The sequence below is a fragment of the Oncorhynchus gorbuscha genome, linkage group LG04, assembly GCF_021184085.1.
Source record: "Oncorhynchus gorbuscha isolate QuinsamMale2020 ecotype Even-year linkage group LG04, OgorEven_v1.0, whole genome shotgun sequence".
NCBI lineage: Eukaryota > Metazoa > Chordata > Actinopteri > Salmoniformes > Salmonidae > Oncorhynchus > Oncorhynchus gorbuscha.
The window spans coordinates 34,088,800-34,111,528 of NC_060176.1; the positions used below are offsets into that span (position 1 = coordinate 34,088,800).

General features: G+C 43.0%; 1 protein-coding gene across 4 annotated transcripts in view; it reads right to left on the bottom strand.

The window, feature by feature from the left end:
- si:dkey-220o5.5 (actin filament-associated protein 1-like 2) overlaps positions 1–22,729 on the bottom strand; it is a 135,105-nt gene that overhangs the window by 58,269 nt on the left and 54,107 nt on the right. For all 4 annotated transcript variants that reach the window (XR_006838491.1, XR_006838492.1, XM_046346562.1 and 1 more), the window contains exons 2-4: positions 18,692–18,820; positions 6,086–6,169; positions 5,867–5,949 (exon numbers count right to left, since the gene is read on the bottom strand). Coding sequence is in view for 2 of the 4 variants with exons in the window: in XM_046346562.1 (XP_046202518.1) it covers positions 5,867–5,949; positions 6,086–6,169; positions 18,692–18,820 (296 nt within the window). In the remaining 2 variants the exon portion in view is untranslated. The remainder of the gene's footprint in view (positions 1–5,866; positions 5,950–6,085; positions 6,170–18,691; positions 18,821–22,729) is intronic.

Sequence of the window (22,729 nt, forward strand, 5' to 3'; positions counted from 1 at the left end):
ATCTAGGATTTGTGGAGGGGATTTGAGATTATTTGTCCAGGATTGGGTTGAGGGTACAATTAATATCTCCAGCCAGCACTACAAAGGAAACACAATGCTCATTGAGCAGGGATATCATTTTTGACATGAAAGCAGTAGTATCTGTGTTAGGGGCATATATGTTTAAGATAGTAATTGGTTGCCCATACAGTGACCCAGTTATCAAAATAAATCACCCCTCCGGATCAGAAATGTTTTGGTAAATTATGAATGGAACATTCTTATGGATAAGTATGGCTGTACCTCTACTGTTTGACTTGAAAGATGAGAAATACACCTGTCCCACCCAAGCTCTGCAAAGTTTGGCATGTTCGGCATCACAGAGGTGTGTCTCTTGTAATAGCGCAATGTCTGTTTTTACCTTTTTTAGAGCACATAGTATCTTTTTTTGACCTAGACCATGGCAGATCCATGTCAGTAGATTTAAGGTACTAGTCATCATAATCAAACAGTAATCGAACTCTAGTGCAAGTCATCTCTGGGTAAAGGTGGATAATAGTTACAGCTGCTATCACATAAAATTAAAAAAAATGGTGTACATAAAAGAACCATCTCTGAACAGCCCAGCCGAGTTCCCAAACAACTCGACACATCCCGTTGGATCTATTACCCCCACGCTCAGTCTCAATTCTGTGTTCCGAATTAACAAATGAAACCGAGAACAGTTAGCAACGCACAACATCTCCCCCTCCCCACCAAAGAAATGCCTCATTCTCTCCGCCCCGCATTGAGTGACAACGTTGCCACCGCCCAGGCCACATTAAAAACGAGGAAGAAAATAAAATCAATAGCCCAGCCTACATATACCTCCTCCAAAGGACATAGGGCTAATCGTTTGGACCAAATAAAACAGAAATGTTGGGGCAAATCCTGAAGAGGGATCTATAGGATAAGTTGTTAGTTTTTATTAAAACGTAATATCAACAGGATAAGGCCATAGGCATAAAATTGACACATTGAGCTTCTTGTTAGGTCTGTAAATGTGTCGTAATCGACAGCCTATGGTGGAGGCTTATGTGAAAATGATAACTACAAATAATAATATTAATAATAATAAAAAATGGGAAATAAAAGTAGGCTGAAATGTTAGTAGGCCTAGGTTAGGCTATAGAGCCTATCCCTCTCAGCTAAAAGAAAATAAATATAAATTAGAAGGCTATAATGAAATCTTTGGATGGTCTTTGGATGGCGGCTATTTGTTTGTCTTACCTCCTTTAGTAATAACAGTAATCGCTTTTAGTCATTGGTCCATTTCTCAGTGACCAGGATCAAATAAAATAAAATCAAATCAAATTTTATTTGTCACATACACATGGTTAGCAGATGTTAATGCGAGTGTAGCGAAATGCTTGTGCTTCTAGTTCCGACAATGCAGTGATAACCAACAAGTAATCTAACTAACAATTCCAAAACTACTGTCTTATACACAGTGTAAGGGGATAAGGAACATGTACATAAGGATATATGAATGAGTGATGGTACAGAGCAGCATACAGTAGATGGTATCGAGTACAGTATATACATATGAGATGAGTGTGTAGACAAAGTAAACAAAGTGGCATAGTTAAAGTGGCTAGTGATACATGTGTTACATAAGGATGCAGTCGATGATGTAGAGTACAGTATATACATATGCATATGAGATGAATAATGTAGGGTAAGTAACATTATATAAGGTAGCATTGTTTAAAGTGGCTAGTGATATATTTACATCATTTCCCATCAATTCCCATTATTAAAATGGCTGGAGTTGGGTCAGTGTCAATGACAGTGTGTTGGCAGCAGCCACTCAGTGTTAGTGGTGGCTGTTTAACAGTCTGATGGCCTTGAGATAGAAGCTGTTTTTCAGTCTCTCGGTCCCAGCTTTGATGCACCTGTACTGACCTCGCCTTCTGGATGATAGCGGGGTGAACAGGCAGTGGTTCGGGTGGTTGATGTCCTTGATGATCTTTATGGCCTTCCTGTAACAACGGGTGGTGTAGGTGTCCTGGAGGGCAGGTAGTTTGCCCCCGGTGATGCGTTGTGCAGTCCTCACTACCCTCTGGAGAGCCTTACGGTTGAGGGCGGAGCAGTTGCCGTACCAGGCGGTGATACAGCCCGCCAGGATGCTCTCGATTGTGCATCTGTAGAAGTTTGTGAGTGCTTTTGGTGACAAGCCAAATTTCTTCAGCCTCCTGAGGTTGAATAGGCGCTGCTGCGCCTTCTTCACGACGCTGTCAGTGTGAGTGGACCAATTCAGTTTGTCTGTGATGTGTATGCCGAGGAACTTAAAACTAGCTACCCTCTCCACTACTGTTCCATCGATGTGGATAGGGGTGTTCCCTCTGCTGTTTCCTGAAGTCCACAATCATCTCCTTAGTTTTGTTGACGTTGAGTGTGAGGTTATTTTCCTGACACCACACTCCGAGGGCCCTCACCTCCTCCCTGTAGGCCGTCTCGTCGTTGTTGGTAATCAAGCCTACCACTGTTGTGTCGTCCGCAAACTTGATGATTGAGTTGGAGGCGTGCGTGGCCACGCAGTCGTGGGTGAACAGGGAGTACAGGAGAGGGCTCAGAACGCACCCTTGTGGGGCCCCCGTGTTGAGGATCAGCGGGGAGGAGATGTTGTTGCCTACCCTCACCACCTGGGGGCGGCCCGTCAGGAAGTCCAGTACCCAGTTGCACAGGGCGGGGTCGAGACCCAGGGTCTCGAGCTTGATGACGAGCTTGGAGGGTACTATGGTGTTGAATGCCGAGCTGTAGTCGATGAACAGCATTCTCACATAGGTATTCCTCTTGTCCAGGTGGGTTAGGGCAGTGTGCAGTGTGGATTGTCCTTCAAAAAACGTTTTGCCTCTTCGGGAGTTTTGAAGTGTCGCAGGGCTCCTTGGTGAAGAATCCTGAGCTCGTTTGGGTATTTGAATCCCCTAAAGATTTCTTCACCTTGTCAAACTCTCTGCGCTTTTGGCGTATTCCAGCTGACAGGTCCTGGTGTAAAGTGAGTTTGGCATTTCCCACTGTAATGGTGTTGATTTTCGCCACCTGTAGGACTTGTTCCTTGTCGGTGAATCTCAGGAAACGTATGGTGATTGGGCGCGGTGGTTGTCTGGCTGCTTGGTGGGGGCCTCAGTGCTCAATGTGCCTGTCGGTGGACAGGTGGAGCCACTCGGGAAGTTTGTCTTGCAGGTAGTGGGTCAGTGGCATGTTTCCCTCTTATTTTTCACCTATATTTAACAGAACACAATTACGACAGAGTGCGAGTTTGGCATTTGTTGGGCCTCGGTGGGGGGGGGGTCCTCTTGCTCTTGGCTAATGGCGCTAGCTTTTTCTGAAGCTAGCTGTTTCTTGGAGGCTTTTTCCGCCGCTAATGTTTGTGTCCGGGTAAAAAATGTTACCTGCAATGTCGCCTTTTGTAGCCGTCATGACATTTTGACTAAAGCTAAAGGAGTTTCAACTTGAAGTGGAGGTAAGATTAAGAATTGGAAACTACTTGTGTGGAGCTCTTAGTTCATGCGGCCATCTCGTTCAAGGGTCACATGATCCCCTTTCTTTTAAAAAAGTTATTTTTTAAATAATAGCACATTTATTTTAAATTGTATTTTTTCTTACCCCTTTTTCTCCTCAATTTTGTTGTATCCGATTTGGTAGTTACAGTCTTGTCTCATCGCTGCAACTCCCGTACGGACTCGGGAGAGGCGAAGGTCGAGAGCCGTGCGTCCTCCGAAAAAACCCAACCAAGCCGCACTGCTTCTTAACAATGCCCACTTAACACGGAACCCTGCCGCACCAATGTGTCAGAGGAAACACCATACACCTGGTGACTGTGTCAGCATGCACTGTGTCAGGCCTGCCACAGGAGTCGCTAGTGCGCGATGGGACAAGGGGAGGCCAAATGGGGATAGGGGAGGCCAAACCCTCCCCTATCCCGGACAATGCTGGGACAATTGTGCGCTGCCCATTGAGTCTCCCGGTCACTGCCGGCTGCGTCAGAGCCTGGACTCAAACCCAGAATCTCTAGTGGCATAGCTAGCACTGCGATGCTGTGCCTTAGACCACTGCGCCACTCGGGACACCCTCACCTTTTCATTATAACGTTGTAGGAAATATGTTCCAATTTTATATTCCTATTCTTTTTTTAGGGGTACATCAGCTTTAATATTGCAGGTAGAATGTAGCTTCCATCAATATAATTTTCTGCATCACTTCCAATCCCCCCCATATATTTTTTTGCAAATACGTTCCTATAGTGTTTGAGGAACTTGTTTGCTGGCCTCATAAATGCTAGCTAATATTTCGCTACGAAAGTGAAAGAGAGTCTTAAGTGGATTTGCGAGAGAATTATGGGCAGAGTTTGATGGCAAACACAGCAGCCTCCTATGGGTTCTTCAAAAGTGCTATTTCTCTTGGGGTTCTGGTCCGACTTCCTGCCTGTGTGTGTGTGCATTAGTGTGTCTGTGAGTTCGTGCGTCCACAGAGCGGAAGGCTACCGCTGAGCTCATGGTCTCCGGGGGGTTCTGACTCAGACCGTCAGACTTCCTCCTCTCTTCTTCTGTGTGGGTATTCTATCACTCCATCTCGTAGACAAACGTAATTGCGACATGAACATCCACTTCCTCTACTCTGGCTCCATCTCCACCAATGGCATCATTGATGAAGAGGAGATGGCCTCTCGCATAAACAGAGCATTTCCTCTTTCGCTGATACTACCCCTGGTTCCCTCAACTGTTCATTCCCACTTTGATCCTCAGCATAAACCCTGATTATGAATCCCCATGCTGGGATTCTCTGTGAACCTGTCAATAGGCTGGAGGAGGCCGTAGGAACAGAGTTCCATACAGCAGAGGAGAAGGGAGGCTCAGTTTACAGTGTCTGATTATCTCTGGAGTAGGCTACACCCTTTTTGTTGTCTATTTTGGGTTGCTCCCCCTGCCAACTTGAAAAAGCCCCCGTTTGAGGTGCCCTCTGACCTTTTGTACTCCTCAACCCTCGACGAGACATGCCTGGACCTCACCAAACCTCAGCCGGGCCAGGGACTCTCTCATTAGCAGCCCACATCACAGACTGCCACCCCCTTCCTCCCCCTCATTCCCCTCATGCCCCTCAGCTACTAATGCTGCATGGCCTAGCACTTTCCCTTGTCATTATGTTCACTTGCTCTAGCAAAGGCCCTGTAAAGAAATGCTGTCACTGGATCTTTACCTCCCTGCTGCAACTTTCTCTCCCAGTCATCTGAAGAGGAGCACAGGACCCAGAGTATCTTCGTCCCACCTGAATTTACTCCCAACATTCAAAAATGTCTGCCGCGTCACATAATCAAAAATCAAAACGGAATTTAGAAAGCAACCTATTCTTACAATGTCACACAGGCATGTGTTTCCCTTTTAGTTGAAATATTTTATAAAGCAGGCCAAATGAGTCCTGTGAATGTTCGTCTCACATTCTTGTGTGATAAAAGCACACTACATTGTACCTGAGGCAGCTAATTACAACATCATGACTCCAACAACAAGACACCCCTTTTCACATATCTGTCCCAACACAGTTGAGCAGCCCTATCTTAAATGGCCAAATGTCCAGTTGATTTCAAATGCAATGGAAAAAAATATCACAAAACCAAAGATACACATCATCAACTATAATGTATCACATATACCAAAAATATCCTGGCAACTGTGTAGCTCTGGCCAAGCTCATTAGTGCACGTTTTTGTTTTGAATCCAGTCACTAATGAAATTGGTGAATCATTTTGTCTATGGAGTTCAATACAGGGAGTTAGTGGAGGAATGTGCACTAACGCCCTGGACCAGAGCTAGCAACAGCCATGGCAGGTGTTATGATAAGCACTTACCCCTTTCCGTAGCCATTCGGTAGAGGCAGAGGACAAGGTCTCCTCGGCTGAGTCCGGGTCTGGTCCTGACTGGAACAGACCAACTGGAGGTAAAGGTCACAGCCAGGTCACAGGTTAAATGTCAGATATCACAGGAAATTGCACCTGTATGACCTCCACCTCAATAAAACAGTGATAAAATCAAATGCAAATACTGAGGAGAGAAATGCATTCATGTACCTGTGCCTGACAGCTGGGTTTCCCTGAGATCATTGCTTGGGGACCCTGATGGACAGCTCATGATCATATACTCAGCATCCTCAACTGGAACACAGGAATACAGACACACAAAATATCTCAATGGATGGGTCATCAGATCTAAGTCCTACTTATGCACACATGACTGTAAGTCGCTTTGGATAAAAGCGTCTGCTAAATGGCATACATTATTATTATTATTACTTCTGGTCAGATGTTTCCAAAATATGTCAGTATCCAGAATTCCAGCTATTCAAGACTCTTGAATATTTGACAGTTTGTTCATAGTTTTTGGGCCATATACTGAACAAATGTATGGTGCATCCTTATTAACCTTGTGTAGCACCATGTGATAAATCATCCACATATTTTTATTCTTCAGGCAAACATGGGCCTGTCTCTTAAAATGATAAAACAGACATATGTTGCATCCCAAACAGCACCCTATTTGCTTTATAGTGCACTATTTTTGACCAGAGCCCTATGTGCCCTATATAGTTCCTATGTGCAGGGAGCCAAAAGTAGTGCACCATAAAGGGAATAGGGTGGCATTTGGGATGCAGACATGGTCCACGGAGTTTAGTTTAGATGACTGCACTCAGGCAGATTCATCTCCTGGCCAGAGATGAGAGGCTAGGTCCCAGACACACTTCCCATGATTATGCATGGGAGCTGGAAAAGACTCAGGAATCCTGCTGGTTGCGCTACAAGAAGCGTGCTCTGTCATCCATGGCCCAGATTTCCTTCCACACCGACATAGTGGCCAGCAGATTAACAGAGACACAGCAGTACTTTACAAGGACAGCGGAATCTCCTATTAAATTAAGCAGATATCTGAACTATGTTGTCATTACAGCCACTTCCAGATACAACAGTGTGTTTATTGAATGGTCAGATGCATGATGATTGCATTCTAATTAGCATCAGTGTAGGTAAAGGTAGCAAGAGTGGCAACAACAGTAGAATAGTAGTTAGTATTGTTTTGTTAAAAGGGCGGTTAACTAACATTTGCTGTTGGGCAACACAGAAAGATTGGCTACTCCTGGAATCAACCATAAAACACTGCCCAAGGTCGAGTTAGCTGGAGAGGCGTTGTTGATGGCCTATGCTCCACATGGGACAATGAACCTACATGTAAAGTGCCAAGTGAAAGTCTTACACACCCCTTACACAGTCTTCACATTTTCTGCCTTAAAATATTATCTAAAAATTATAGTTTTTTTTCTACAGATCTTCACAACGGTCGTTAAAAAATATAGACATGTACTTTTCTTAAATGTAGTTTTGTGATTGACGTAAACAAGAAAATTGCATTTGAAAAAGGTCAAGTATTTGCTATGAGCCAATGGGGTAACTTAGGTAACCACAGGTTGTTTTCCCCACAGGCTATTGAGCCCCACAGTGGACACGTCAAAATTCCCATAAAACCTAGCGGTCAAACACAGAAATGGTTCCAATCGTTTTTTCACCATTCATTTTATCCATTGTGGATTTTAGAAACACTTCAAACATTGTTATGAATTTTATATTAGAATATATAATGTGCAAAAACTCATATCTCATTAACCCAGCATCAATAACCCAGCACCCAGCATAAATAGCCCAGCAGTTTTTAAAGAAAGGAATCCAACTAAGTGACCCAATATCTGCAACCCAGCAGTTTGGTCAACCAAACAACCCAGCATTATTAGTGTAATATGGAGTGAATGCAATGTTGTTAATCCTTTTTTATTTTCAATGATCGTGCTTGCAGCATCATGTTATGGGTATGCTTGTCACTGGCAAGGACTGGGGAGTTTGTTATGCTTAAAAGAAACATGCCCAGGTAAAAAGTTACAGGAAAACCCACATCAGTATTCTGAAAACCTAACCCTGGGACAATAACACATATGTTTATGCAAACGAAACACCAGAAGGGCTTTCCAAGAGGTGTTGAATGTTCCTGACAGTCTCAGCCCTGACTTAAAACTGCTTTAAAAAAATCAAAGACAAGGTGTAATATTGCTGTTCATTAGTGATTCCCAACCAAATTTACGGAGCTTGAGCAATTTGACGAAAAGGTTTTGTTGCCTTGTTGTGCAAAATTGATAGAATCGTATTCCAAATGATTCACAGTTTTAATGTACGGAACCCCTTAAGGGACAACTAGAAAACAATTATTAAGGTCGTTAGCCTATGGTTGACCCAACTGAAACTTAAGAGAGTGAGTGCATTCCTAGGGTTTCTGTTAATTAAAACGGTCAGTTCAGTGGTGATTGATAATGTTGAGGGGTCAAAAGTTATCTGGGAGTGTGTTAGTAAGTTAGAATGAACTTTTCACCTTACTTTGTCCCGGTCGAGAGGAGGGGATTCTGTTAAAGCAGTGAAATGACATCATGATCTGTATATAAAATGCTGCACGTGTTTAAGTGGTAGCGCGCTCCGAGAATAAATTCTATTACCTATTATTTAAAGACTGGTCTGCGTCTATTTTATGCAAACAAGAAATCTTACAAATTCTCATAAAATAGAGTAAGGGCTTTCAATTGATGAAAGCACATTGGCATAATTAAATTATAATAACAACTAAACATTTTGTCATGGTTCCACCTGTCACCAGAGGGCGGGATAGACCGTCCTCGAGACATTAATGACACTCAGGTGTTGTCACGCCCTGGTCAAAGTATTTTGTGTTTATCTTCATGTATTGGGTCAGGCCAGGGTGTGGCATGGGGTTTTTGTATTGTGGTGTGTTTTGTCTTGGGGTTTTGGTGTGTATGTATTGGGATTGTAGCTAGTGGGGTGATCTAGCAAAGTCTATGGCTGTCTGGAGTGGTTCTCAATCAGAGGCAGGTGTTTATCGTTGTCTCTGATTGGGAACCATATTTAGGCAGCCATATTCTTTGCGTTTGTCGTGGGTGATTGTCCTTAGTGTCCTGGTTCCTGTCTATGTTAGTTTTCACTAGTATAGGCTGTTTCGGTTTTCGTTACGTTCTTTGTTTTGTAGTGTTTGTGTTTTAGATTCGTGTTACGTTTTTTGTTCATTAAACATGGATCGCAATCTACACGCTGCAGTTTGGTCCGACTCTCCTTTACCACACCTAGAAAACCAGTACAGGTGTGTCCTATTTACTCATTATGATTTCCCTGTTAGAAGAGGTGTGTTTTCTATTGTCCTTTGCAGAAGCTTGAATTGTTCACCGTGCATTGTTGTTTCCTGGGGGAGTTTGAGACTTAGTGTTTGTTGTTTTTTCAAGTGTACTGTGATCCTGTGGCTAACGTTTCTCAGTAAAGGATTATGTTTATCCTTAACCACTGATTCCTCATCTGGTCTCTTCTCTGCACCTGGGTCCAACCTCACCACGTCACAGCAAGCTTCTGCCTCAACATGGACCCAGCAGAGATCACCCACATCCAGAATGCTACAATCCACCAAGGAGCACTGCTGGGGTGGCAGCAAGAACAACTTTCCAAATATCAGAGACCCTCCGGGAACTTACAGATTCCCTCCAACCAAGGCCCAACCCCAACACAAGGAGGAGCCAATGCCCAAGTCTCATCGCCCAGTGCTACAGGCGTCACCATAGTTCCTCCAGGGAACCTGCACCGGGACCCAAGATCCCAGCCCCTGAGCGGTATGACGGCCACCCAGGAGGATGCAAGTGATTCCGCCTACAGTCCTCCTCGTTCCACACCGATCATGCCATGATCGACTACATCATCTCTCTACTCTTGGGCAAGGCCCTGGCGTGGGCAAAGGTGGTGTGGGAGCAGCCACCATCCTGCAGCTCCATATTATCCGTCACTACCGAGTTGCGACAAGTTTTCAATCACCCAGTTGGTGGAAGAGAAATGGCAAACAGACTGTTTAACCTCCGCCAAAGGGTCAGACCAGTCTTCGATCATTGAGTTCTGCACCCTTGCCGACGAGAGTGGGTGGAATACTGAGACACTGGTCACCGCTTTCCACCAGGGTCTGTCTAACTCCATCAAGGATGAACTGGCCGCTCGGGAACTGGGGGAGGACCTCGAGTCCTTGATAACGCTAGCCATCAGGGTTAGGGTTAGGATTAGGGTTAGGGTTTTGACACCACCACCGTAACCCGGTTTCCGGAGCACCCCAAACTCAGCACACATCTGAGCCCACAGGAACGTGACAGGTGAATGCGCGACGGCTGCTGCCTCTACTGCGGAGCGCTCGGCCATCTCCGTTCTTCATGCCCAGAGTTGACGGGAAATGCCGGGGCTCGCTAGGACAAGGGGAGACCCTGACGAGCTATGCAGTTGCACCCCAGCTACCCGGTCAATGTCTGACACTACTCGCAACCCTCCATTTGGACAACCCTCAGCACCACATTCAATCCTTCATGGACTCCGGGGCCATGGATAATTTCATCGACCAAGACATCGCCAAAGAATTACAAATCCCCTGCATTAAATGTCCCATCCCACTGCAGATTCAAGCCCTCGATAGACGCCCCATCGGCTCTGGCCAGGTGGAATATCAGACCAAGGCCATTCTACTGCAGGTTGGAGTGAACCACTCAGAGACTTATTTTTTTTGGATCATTGCTCCTGAGAACCCCCTTATCCTAGGGTACCCCTGGCTAGTGCTACATAATCCACTATTCTCCTGGTCCACGCGACACCTACTAGACTGGGGTAAGAACTGCCAGACTAAATGCCTAAGACCCCCACCAAGAGCCTCGTGGTGTTCCCCGGCATCCATTGAAGACCAAGATTTTTACCGCTTTCCCTCCCAAGTATTTCGACCTCCGGTAAGAGTCAATCTGCCACCCTCCCTCCTCATCGTCCATAAGACTGCGCCATGGAACTTATACCCGACAACTACGTTCGTCGCTGGAGGCAGGTTTAATTCCCTCCTCTACATCCCCAGCTGGTTCTTAGTGGGAAAGAAGGATGGAGGTCTGTGTCCCTATACTGATTACAGAGGGCTGAACAAGATCACGATTACGAATTGTCACCCCCTAATTCCTGATGTCCGTCGCCTTGGAATTGGCCCATGGTGCCGAATTCTTCACCAAACTGGACCTCCGCAATGTTTACAATCTGGTGAGATTCAGGGAGCGAGATGAATGCAATTCTGCCTTTTACACCCCGAGAGGCCACTATGAGTATTTAGTCATGCCCTTTGGATTATCGAACTAGCTGGCAGTCTTCCAAGCATTGGTCACACTTAGGGATATGTTGAATCGGTTAGTCTTTGTTTTACCTCAACGACATCCTGATCTTCTCCAAGATCCTTCTGGAACACATCCTGCACATCTGCCAAGTCCCGAGAGGCCTCCTGCAGAGTCAACTATACATAAAGATAGAGAAGTGTGAGTTCTGTGTATCCCAAGTTTCTATCCTGGGCCACATTATCTCTGCCACCGGTATCCAAATGGACCCCGTAAAGGTGAGGTGTTAGTGTCGGGCACAGGAGTGGAGCAAGGAGGATCACGCTCTGATCCAGGTGCTTCAACATCGTAAAATGAACGCCCCGTTTCAGTCTCTTGTTCAACTTTGGTGCGGTGGCAGCGTGTCTCACGGCCCTAACTCGCAAGTCCCAGAACCGTTTGTGCTGGACCCCCGAGGCTGACAGAGCATTCGGGGAGCTCTAGGTACGTTTCCTCTCCGGACCATCCGGATCCTACCCATCCCTTCGTGGTAGAGGTGGACGCCTCAGACACTGGAGCAGGGGCGGTCCTTTCACAGTGGAATGAAGGGGACAAGAAACTGCACGCATGTGCATTTCTCTCCAAGCGGTTCTCAATAATATATAGTGGAATGCAACTATGATGTAGGCTACCGGGAGCTCTTGGCAGTTAAGTGGCCCTTGAGGGGTGGGAGACACTGGTTGGAGGGGGCACCTCATCCTTTCGTATTCTGGACGGACCATAAAAACTTCAAGATGGCATAGCAGTGCAAATGTTGTTTGCCATTCTCCCGTGTAAATGTTGTATTTATTGTCTTTTAAAAATATATTTCAATTTATTTTCATGTATTTTTAATTTGCTAAATTGGCCTATCTATTGCCTTACCTCCTCACGCCATTTGCACACATGTATATAGACTTCTTTCCTATTGTGGTATTGACTGTACGTTTTTTCATTACATGTGTAACTCTGTGTTGTTGTTTGTGTCGCACCGCTTTGCTTTATCTTGGCCAGGTCACAGTTGTAAATGAGAACTTGTTATCAACTGGCCTACCTGGTTGAATAAAGGTGTTATAAAAAAAATTCAAAAAGAAGCTTAGAGGTTGATAAAATAAAACCCTAACCTTTGAAGATCTTCTTCTGTTGGCACTCCAAAAGGTCCCAGCTACATCACACATGGTCCTTTTGTTCGATAAAGACCTTCTTTTATAACCCCCAAAACGTAGTTTAGCTGGTGCGCTTCATTCAATAATCCACCAGTTTCCCTCCTTCAAAATGCATACAAATAAACCAATAAACCAATTACCAATAATCTTATCCAAACAAGTCAAAAAACATTTATAATCAAACCTCAGCTACCCTACTAAATATATAAACAACACAATTTAAGACGGACAATCGTTATTGTCTTTACCGGAGATAAACAACAAAGAACATCTCATCCACGCGCATGAAAACACTACAACCAAAATGGGAGCCACTTAGAAAAACTACAAATTCTATCTCATTTTTCCAAAAACAAGCCTGAAACTCTTTCTAAAGACTGTTCACATCTAGTGGAAGCCCTAGGAACTGTAATCTGGGAGGATTTCGCCTTATAATAAACATGTTAGACATTGAAAACATTGGTAGGCTGAATTATTTTTTTGGCATGGTTTGTCCTCGGGGTTTCGCCTGCCATATCAGTTCTGATATACTCACAGACATTATTTTAACATGTTTAGAGTGTTTTCTATTCAAATCTACCAATTATATGCATATCCTAGCTTCTGGGCCTGAGTAACAGGCAGCTTACTTTGGGCACACTTTCCATCCGGACGTCAAAATACTGCCCCCTAGCCCAAAGAGGTTAATGAAGCTGCTAGTTGAGGCCTTGTGAGACGTATGTTTCTCAAACTAGACACTCTAATGCACTTGTCCTCTTGCTCAGGCATGCACCGGGGCCTCCCACTCCTCTTTCTATTCTGGTTAGTGCCAGTAGTACACAGTGTTGTACAAGATCTTCAGTTTCTTGGCAATTTCTTGCATGGAATAGCTGTCATTTCTCAGAACAAGAATAGACTGATGAGTTCCAGAAGAAGGTTATTTGTTTCTGGTCATTTTGAGCCTGTAATCAAACACACAAACACTGATGCTCCAGATCTCAACTAGTATAAAGAAGGCCAGTTGAATTGCTTCTTTAAGCAGCACAACCATTTTCAGCTGTGCTAACATAATTGCAAAAGGGGTTTCTAATGATCAATTAGCCTTTTAAAATGATAAACTTGGATTAGCTAATACAACGTGCCATTGGAACACAGGAGTGATGGTTGCTGATAATGGGACTCTGTACACCTATGTAGATATTCCATTAAAAATCAGCCGTGTCGAGCTACAATATTAACTTAACAATCTCTACACTCTATTTCTGATCAATTTGATGTTACTGAAATAGACAACAAAATGTGCTTTTCTTTAAAAATAAGGACATTTCTAAGTGACCCCAAACTTTTTGAACAGTAGTGTACAAATCGTTAGCAGATGTTAATGCGAGTGTAGCGAAATGCTTGTGCTTCTAGTTCCGCCAGTGCAGGAATATCTAACAAGTAATCTAACAATTTCCCTAACAACTACCTAATACTCACAAATCTAAAGGGATGGAATAAGAATATATGGATATATGGATGTGCAATGGCCGAGCGCCATAGTCAAGATGCAATAGATGGTATAAGATGCAGTACATACAGTTGAAGTTGGAAGCTTACATACACCTTAACCAAATACATTTTAAACTCACTTTTTCACAATTTGTGACATTTAATCCTAGTAAAAATTGAGGTCAGGGCTTTGTGATGGCCACTCCAATACCTTGACTTTGTTGTCATTAAGCAATTTTGCCACAACTTTGGAAGTATGCTTGGGGTCATTGTCCATTTGGAAGACCCCATTTGCGACCAAGCTTTAACTTCCTGACTGATGTCTTGAGATGTTGCTTCAATATATCCACATAATTTTCGTTCCTAATGATGCCATTTATTTTTTGAAGTGCACCAGCCCCTCCCGCAGCAAAGCACCCCCACAACATGATGCTGCCACCTCTGTGCTTCATGGTTGGGATGGTGTTCTTCGGCTTGTAATCCTCTCCCTTTTCCTCCAAACATAACGATGGTCTTGGCTGATTTCATTTTATTTTCCCATGATGTCAAGCAAAGAGGCACTGAGTTTGAAGGTAGGCCTTGAAATACATTCACAGGTACACACCTCCAATTGACAATTAGCCTATCAGAAGCTTCTAAAGCCATGACATCATTCTCTGGAATTGTCCAAGCTGTTTAAAGGCAGTCAACTTAGTGTATGTAAACTTCTGACCCACTGTAATTGTGATACAGTGAATTATAAGTGAAATAATCTGTCTGTAAACAATTGTTTGAAAATTACTTCCTAACTGACTTGCAAAAACTATAGTTTGTTAACAAGATATTTGAGGAGTGGTTGAAAAACTAGTTTTAATAACTCCAACCTAGTGTATGTAAACTTCCAACTTCAACTGTATGTCTTGGCTTATTTTGTAAACGTTTTTTATTATGTTTATTTCATTAGCTGTTGTATTTACAATTTGACTTTTGAACACTTTTTTTACCCCTTTTTCTCCCCAATTGGTAGTAGTTACTGTCTTGTCTCATCGCTGCAACTCCTGTACGGACTCGGGAGATGCGAAGGTCGAGAGCCTTGCGTCCTCCGAAACACAACCCAACCAAGCCACACTGCTTCTTGACACAACGCACATCCAACCCAGAAGCACCAATGTGTCGGAGGAAACACCGTACACCCAGTGACGTGGTCAGCGTGCACTGCGCTCAGCCCGCCTCAGGAGTCGCTAGTGCATGATGAGATAAGGATATCCCTGCCGGCCAAACCCTCCCTAACCCGGACGACGCTGGGCCAATTGTGCGTCGGCCCATGGGCTTCCCTGTTGCGGCCAGGTGCGGTGGAGCCTGGGCTCAAACTCAGAATCTCTGGTGGCACAGCAAGCACTGTGATGCAGTGCCTTAGACCACTGCGCCACCCAGGAGGCTACTTGTTTTTCTTTTGGATAAATAAAAGCATGTTAATTAAAACTTCTTAAAGCACTGCAATCCCGTTAACGGGGTTGATATGACAACAGCCAGTGAAAGTGCAGAGCGCCAAATTCAAACAAGAAATCTCATAATTAAAATTCCTCAAACATACATGTATCCTATACCATTTTAAAGGTAATCTTGTTGTTAATCCCACCAAAGTCTCAGATTTCAAATATGCTTTACAGTGAAAGCACCACAAATGATTATGTTAGGTCACCGCCAAGTCACAGAAATATTCAGCCATTTTTCCAGACACAAAAAGTACAAATAGAGATACATTTAATCACTAACCTTTGATGATCTTCATCAGATAACACTCATAGGACTTCATGTTACACAATACATGTTTGTTTTGTTCGATAAAGTGCATATTTATATTTAAAAAATCTCTGTGTACATTGGTAGGTTATGTTCACTAGTTCCAAAAACATTAGGTGATATTGCAGAGAGCCACATCAATTTACAGAAATACTCATTATAAATGTTGATGAAAATACAAGTGTTAGACATGGAAATATAGATAATGCCTTAATCCTTAATGCAACTTCTGTGTCAGATTTCAAAAAAGCTTTACGGAAAAAGCAAACCATGCAATTATCTGAGAACGGCGCTCAGAAAACAAATAGATATATCCGCCATGTTGGAGTCAACAGAAATCAGAAATAACATGATCAATATTCACTTACCTTTGATGATCTTCATCAGAATGCACTCCCAGGAATCCCAGTTCCACATTAAATGTTTGATTTGTTCGATAATGTCCATCATTTATATCCAATTAGTTACTTTTGTTAGCGCGTTTGGTAAACAAATCCAAAGTCACGAAGCGCATTCCCTAGCTGCAGACGAAATGTCAAAAAGTTCCATTACTATCCGTAGAAACATGTCAAACAATGTATGGAATCAATCTTTAGGATGTTCTTAACATAAAACTTAAATAATATTCCAACCGAAGAATTCCTTTGTCTTCAGAAAAGCAAAGGAGCGCGAGCTAACTCTCATGTGAAATGCGTGTGACCAGCACGTGACTGCTGGCAGACCTCTAACTCAATCTTCTCTCATTCTCTCCCCCTTCAGAGTAGAATCCTCAAACAAGTTTCTAAATACGGTTGACATCTAGTGGAAGCCTTAGGAAGTGCAACATAACCAATGTGTATATTCAATAGGGGCTGAGTTGAAAATCGACCAACCTCAGATTTCCCACTTCCTGTTTGGATTTCTTCTCAGGTTTTTGCCTGTTCTGAGTTCTGTTATACTCACAGACATCATTGAAACAGTTTTAGAAACTCTGAGTGTTTTCTATCCAATACTAATAATAATATGCATATATTAGCAACTAGGACTGAGGAGCAGGCAGTTTACTCTGGGCACCTCTGGGCACCTTTTCTTCCAAGCTACTCAATACTGCCCCTGCAGCCATAAGAAAGGGAGAGGGGAGCTGGGGCAAAGGCAAGATGTGAGTATCAGGATAACTACATAAAGCCAAAGATAGTGGATCAATTAAGATACTTTAGTTCACTCAGGCCGTTTACCATTGCCGATTTAAAGGGGTGGCTCTCCCATAGACACCAATGTGATAGTAGCTCATCTGGTCTACTTACACTAAACACAAATATAAATGCAACATGTAAAGTGTTAGTCTCGTTACATGAGATGAAATCAAAGATCCCAGGAATTGTCCATACGCACAAAAAGCTTATTTCTCTCAAATGTTGTTTCTATCCCTGTCAATGAGCATTTCTTCTTTGCCAATACAATCGCTCCACCTGACAGGTGTGGCATATCAAGAATCTGATTAAACAGCATGATCATTACGCAGTTGCACCTTGTGCTAGGGACAATAAAAAACATTATAAAATGTGTAGTTTTGTCACACAACACAATAGCACAAATGTCTCAACTGTAAAATCTTTGAAGTTGTTGCATGATGTATTTATATTGTTGTTCAGGGAAAGGGAAAGGGAGATATCTAGTCAGTTTTACAACTGAATGCATTAAACTGAAATGTGTCTTCCACATTTAACCCAACCCCTCTGAATCAGAGAGGTACGGAGGGCTGCCTTAATTGACATCCACGTCTTCAGCGCCCAGGGAAAAGGACAGCAGGGGTTTAGACTAGATTACATTTCTAAATAAGTAGGCACATGTTTAGTAGGACACAACTTTGCCATTGTTATCATGTCATCAAATATACCTAAGACAGATGGCAATGTTGTCATTTGCTAGAAAAGTTTGTCAAAAATAGCTAGCAATGCTAACATTAGGTAGCTAAAATCCAGTGGTCTTCCGTCAATCTTAGCTAGCTAGCTAACATTACACAGAATCTAAAGTCAATCTGGCAACAACAAAATGATGACAAAAGGTTTTCCTACACTCTTAGAAAAGAAGGCTCCATCTAGATCCTAAAATAGTTCATTGGCTGTCCCCATAGGAGAACCCTTTCCACAGAGGGGTCTACATGGAACCCAAAAGGGTTCTACCTGGAACCAAAAATGGTTCTCCTATGGGGACAGTCGGAGAACCCTTTTTTAAAGAGTGTACTCATTATTTGCCTCATTTTTAAATGTAATTGTACTTTCAAACCACTGTTAATGCACTTTTGATTAAATCATCAAAATGCATTGAATAGAATGCTTGATCAATCAGACTTGCTCCTCGGATAAGGGTTTGCTTGTTCTTGAGAATAGCCATAGCTATTAGTCAGTACATCATTCATATAGTCAGCTTGCTAGCTAGATAGTTGGCTGTGCTAGAAATTATATAATCATGCCAGCTAATTGTTTCAATGCACCTTCCAAATGTGAAATTATAAGACAAAAGGACACTTATATTGAAAAGGCTGTTCCTTTATGTCCTCTTTATTTTGAAGGTTGCTAGCTAGCTAGCTAATCTCGTTCCCAGAGACTTCCGCCCAAATACGTTGTGCGCAATAGCCTGTGGAGGAGATTACTAGCTAACAAACTTTTTGCGAGGGAACGCAAAACATATTGTGCAGGAACGCAAAGCATTTTACGAGGGAATGCAAAGCATTTCACGAGGGAACGCTAAATGATGAGCTATTTTTTGTTGTGTCCCTTCAGATGTGCTGTAGTAATGGCTGCCAAAGGTCACCAAGTATTCTCTGGGGTGTGAAGACATATGCAATAAAGACATCTTCTGTCTTTTTTAGTTAATTTGGAAGATATTTTTCACTTGAAAATGTGGAGTAGGTTGTGTAGATCTACAGGGGAAAAAATCAAATTGAATCTCCTTTTAAACTTTATTTTAAGGCTCCAAAATGTGAAGACTGTGCAAGGGGTGTGTGTAAGCTCACTAGGTACTGTAAATAAGTAACAACAACAGTGTCCTACCAGGGGTGTCTTGCAGCTTGGATAGCAGCTCTGAGATAGACTTCTTTTGGGCCTGAGCGATGTAGCTGAGGTTCTCACTGTCCAGCACCACCAGGAAGGAGTGCAGATCTGTGATCAGACGGTTCAGCACTGCGGACACAATAAGGGTGTATTCATTAGTGCACAGGAAAACGTTTTGCAATGAAAATGATTGATTATTGTTGGACAAGTTCCCCCTTAGCCCTCCCCCTCTGGTTTGTGGGCCGCATCGAGTCGGAGTGGTGTCCCAATTCAACTTTGATCGAGGAGTAGTGCCATTTCAGCCCTCTAGTTGGCCCTCCAAACGAAGCAAATCGAGATGCAGACTTCCTATCGAGTGGTTATCAAAATACCCATGATGCTCTACGACCTAAGATTCTATAGTTGCTTCAGGAAGATGGATGACAAAAAAATTAGGATGGAAGAAAATGTAAGTAAGTATAAATTCATAACGAATCATGTACAAAAAAATAATACAGTTAAGAGGAATATGTTAGTTAATGTAAAGAGAAATGATTCTCCATATTGTTTGGTAATAAAGTTAATTTACGAAAATAGCTATTTAACAAGCAAGCTAACTAGCTAACGTTTGCCAACTAGCTACCGGTATACATTTATCTTTAAACAGTTGAAGTTGGAAGTTTACATAAACCAAATACATTTAAACTCAGTTTTTCACAATTCCTGATGTTTAATCCTATTAAAGATTCCCAGTCTTAGGTCAGTTAGGATCACCACTTTATTTTAAGAATGTGAAATGTCAGAATAATAGTAGAGAAAGTGATTTATTTCAGCTTGAATTTCTTTCATCACATTCCCAGTGGGTCAAAAGTTTACATACACTCAATTAGCATTTGGTAGCATTGCCTTTAAATGTTTTAACTTGGTTCAAACATTTCGGGTAGCCTTCCACAAGCTTCTCACAATAAGTTGGGTGAATTTTGCCCCATTGCTCCTGACAGAGCTGGTGTAACTGAGTCAGGTTTGTAGGCCTCCTTGCTCGCACACGGTTTTTCAGTTCTGCCCACAAATGTTCTATAGGATTGAGGTCAGGGCTTTGTGATGGCCTCTCCAATACATTGACTTTGTTGTTCTTAAGCCATTTTGCCACAACTTTGGAAGTATGCTTGGGGTCATTGTCCATTTGGAAGACCCCATTTGCGACCAAGCTTTAACTTCCTTACTGGTGTCTTGAGATGTTTCTTCAATATATCCAGATAATTTTTTATTCCTCATGATGTCATCTATTTTGTGAAGTGCACCAGTCTCTCCTGCAGCAAAGCACCCCCACAACATAATGCTGCCATCCCCGTGCTTCACGGTTGGGATGGTGTTCTTCTGCTTGCAAGCCTCCCCTTTTTCCTCCAAACATAACGACGATCATTATGGCCAAATAGTTCTATTTTTGTTTCTCAGACTAGAGGATATTTCCCCAAAAAGTATGATCTTTGTCCCCATGTGCAGTTGAAAACAGTAAACTGATTTTTTTAAATGGTGGTTTTGGAGCAGTGGCTTCTTCCTTGCTGAGCGGCCTCTCAGGTTATGTTGGTATAGGACTTGTTTTACTGTGGATATAGATACTTCTGTACCTGTTTCCTCCAGCATCTTCACAAGGTCCTTTGCTGTTGTTCTGGGATTGATTTGCACTTTTCGCACCAAAGTACGTTCATCTCTAGGAGACAGAACGCGTCTCCTTCCTGAGCGGTATGACGGCTGCTTGGTCCCATGGTGTTTGTACTTGCGTACTATTGTTTGTACAGATGAATATGGTACCTTCAGGTGTTTGTAAATTGCTCCCAAGGATGAACCAGACTTGTGGAGATCTACAATTTTTTTCTGAGGTCTTGGCTGATTTCATTTGATTTTCCCATGATGTCAAGCAAAGAGTCACTGAGTTTGAAGGTAGGCCTTGAAATACATTCACAGGTACACACCTCCAATTGACAAAAAATAATGTCAATTAGCCTATCAGAAGCTTCTAAAGCCATGACATCATTTTCTGGACTTGTCCAAGCTGTTTAAAGGCAATCAACTTAGTGTATGTAAACTACTGATGCACTGGAATTGTGATGCAATGAATTAGTTAAAGTTAAATAATGTTTGTAAAAAATTGTTGGAGAAATTACTTGTGTCATGCACAAAGTATTGTTCTAGCTACAATTATTCTCCTGGTAATGACTGAGTGAAGGAAATGCAGCTGTTACATGTCAAACTTATGGAGTGAGAGTACTGCTTCCGTAGGCTACTACTCCACATGAACCACAGGCAGAGGATGGGTACATTACAGGCACATTGTTGTTCTGCTGTTCTCATTTGTTACTCATATGTTAAGTATGTATTTGTTGCATGAGAAATATAAAGGAAATATATTACTGCCTCCAGTACAGGCATTGAGAAAAACACAAGGCTCGTTGTCAAATAATTGCGTGGTATCTGTTGGAAGTTTCTGATGTGCGGGAGTGATGTAGCGATGTCCCATTCCCTAGGCCAGGGGTTCCCAAACTTTTTTGGCCTCCGACCCCATTTTGATATATGAACATTCTCAGGACCCCAACCATGTGAAAATTACATATTTCACAGCCAATGTTTACTATTTTTATTTGGGGCTATGGCAGCCAATTGAAAAACATTCTAACAGTATTTCAGATTTACTCAACTCACCATCACATACTTTTAATGTGGGGCTATAACAGTCAATTTCAAATTAGTCTGACATAATGTCCCCTATCTCACCACCACTAATGAGACGAGTGTGCTTAATGCATGACGCGTACTAGCTTCTCAAAGTCAGGGGGCATGGTCGACATTACATACCTCATCTCTGCTTTCACATCCATATTTTATCGATATTTGGTTTTAATGCAGACGAGAGCACTGAATCCAGCTTTACACAGATATGAGCTGGCAAAGGTTACCATGAGTTTTAATGCTCAGATGGAGACAGCAGGGTATTCCCAAGCCTCGGCGTGCATCTTGGTAAGCGTGAAATAGAATATTGTCTTGCTCTGAGCCTAAATTTCCACATAGTTTTGTGAGCAGGTGTGCGGGCAGTGGATTTGCAATCAAGTTACCTGCTGCTGTATACTTTATCTCAGAGTTCTGTGCTCCACTCTGTTGCAGGCATTTTCTCTCAGTGTATCATACAATGCGTCCATATGGCAGAGGGAGACACATTCATAACTTGAGTGCAGAGGCCTGTATGCCGTCCCAACATATGTGCAAAAGCCCACTATTCGATCCCATGGAATCTGTTTTTTGTTAATATAGCCACACAGCACACTGAACATCCCCTGTGCCGTTTAATGCTTGGGAATCGTGAGACAGAACAATTTGTTCTCGGGAATAGCATCCCCCGACATGTATAGTGAAAGAAAGTCAATGCATTGTCATTTTGGCCATCACAGGCCATCACAGTTTTTAGTCATTCAGTCAGTTTCCTCTTGATTGCTAGCAATAGCATAAATTATTTGTTTAACATTGTTATCTGACAAAGATATTGATGTGAGTTTATGTGCCTCTGCATCCCTCACACATCAATTTTATTTAGATTTTTAAGGTTAACCCATTTCAATGATTTTGAGATACAAAGACGTTATTATATGTATATTTTTAGTTGTTTTCAGGATTTTGCTAATTCTCTCTCGACCCCAGTTTCATATCAGGTGACTCCACATAGTGTTGCGATCCCTGTTTGGGAACCACTGCCCCAGGGCCCACTTAAGATGTAACCGGGGCCTCCCGGGTGGAGCAGTGGTTAAGGGCGCTGTACTGCAGCGCCAGCTGTGCCATCAGAGACTCTGGGTTCGCGCCCAGGCTAAGTCGTAACCGGCTGCGACCGGGAGGTCTGTGGGGCGACGCACAATTGGCCTAGCATTGTCCGGGTTAGGGAGGACTTGGTCGTTACGGACGTCTCATCGCACACCAGCGACTCCTGTGGCGGGATGGGTGCAGTGCACGCTAGCCAAGGTTGCCAGGTACACAGTGTTTCCTCTGGCACATTGGTGCGGCTGGCTTCCGGGT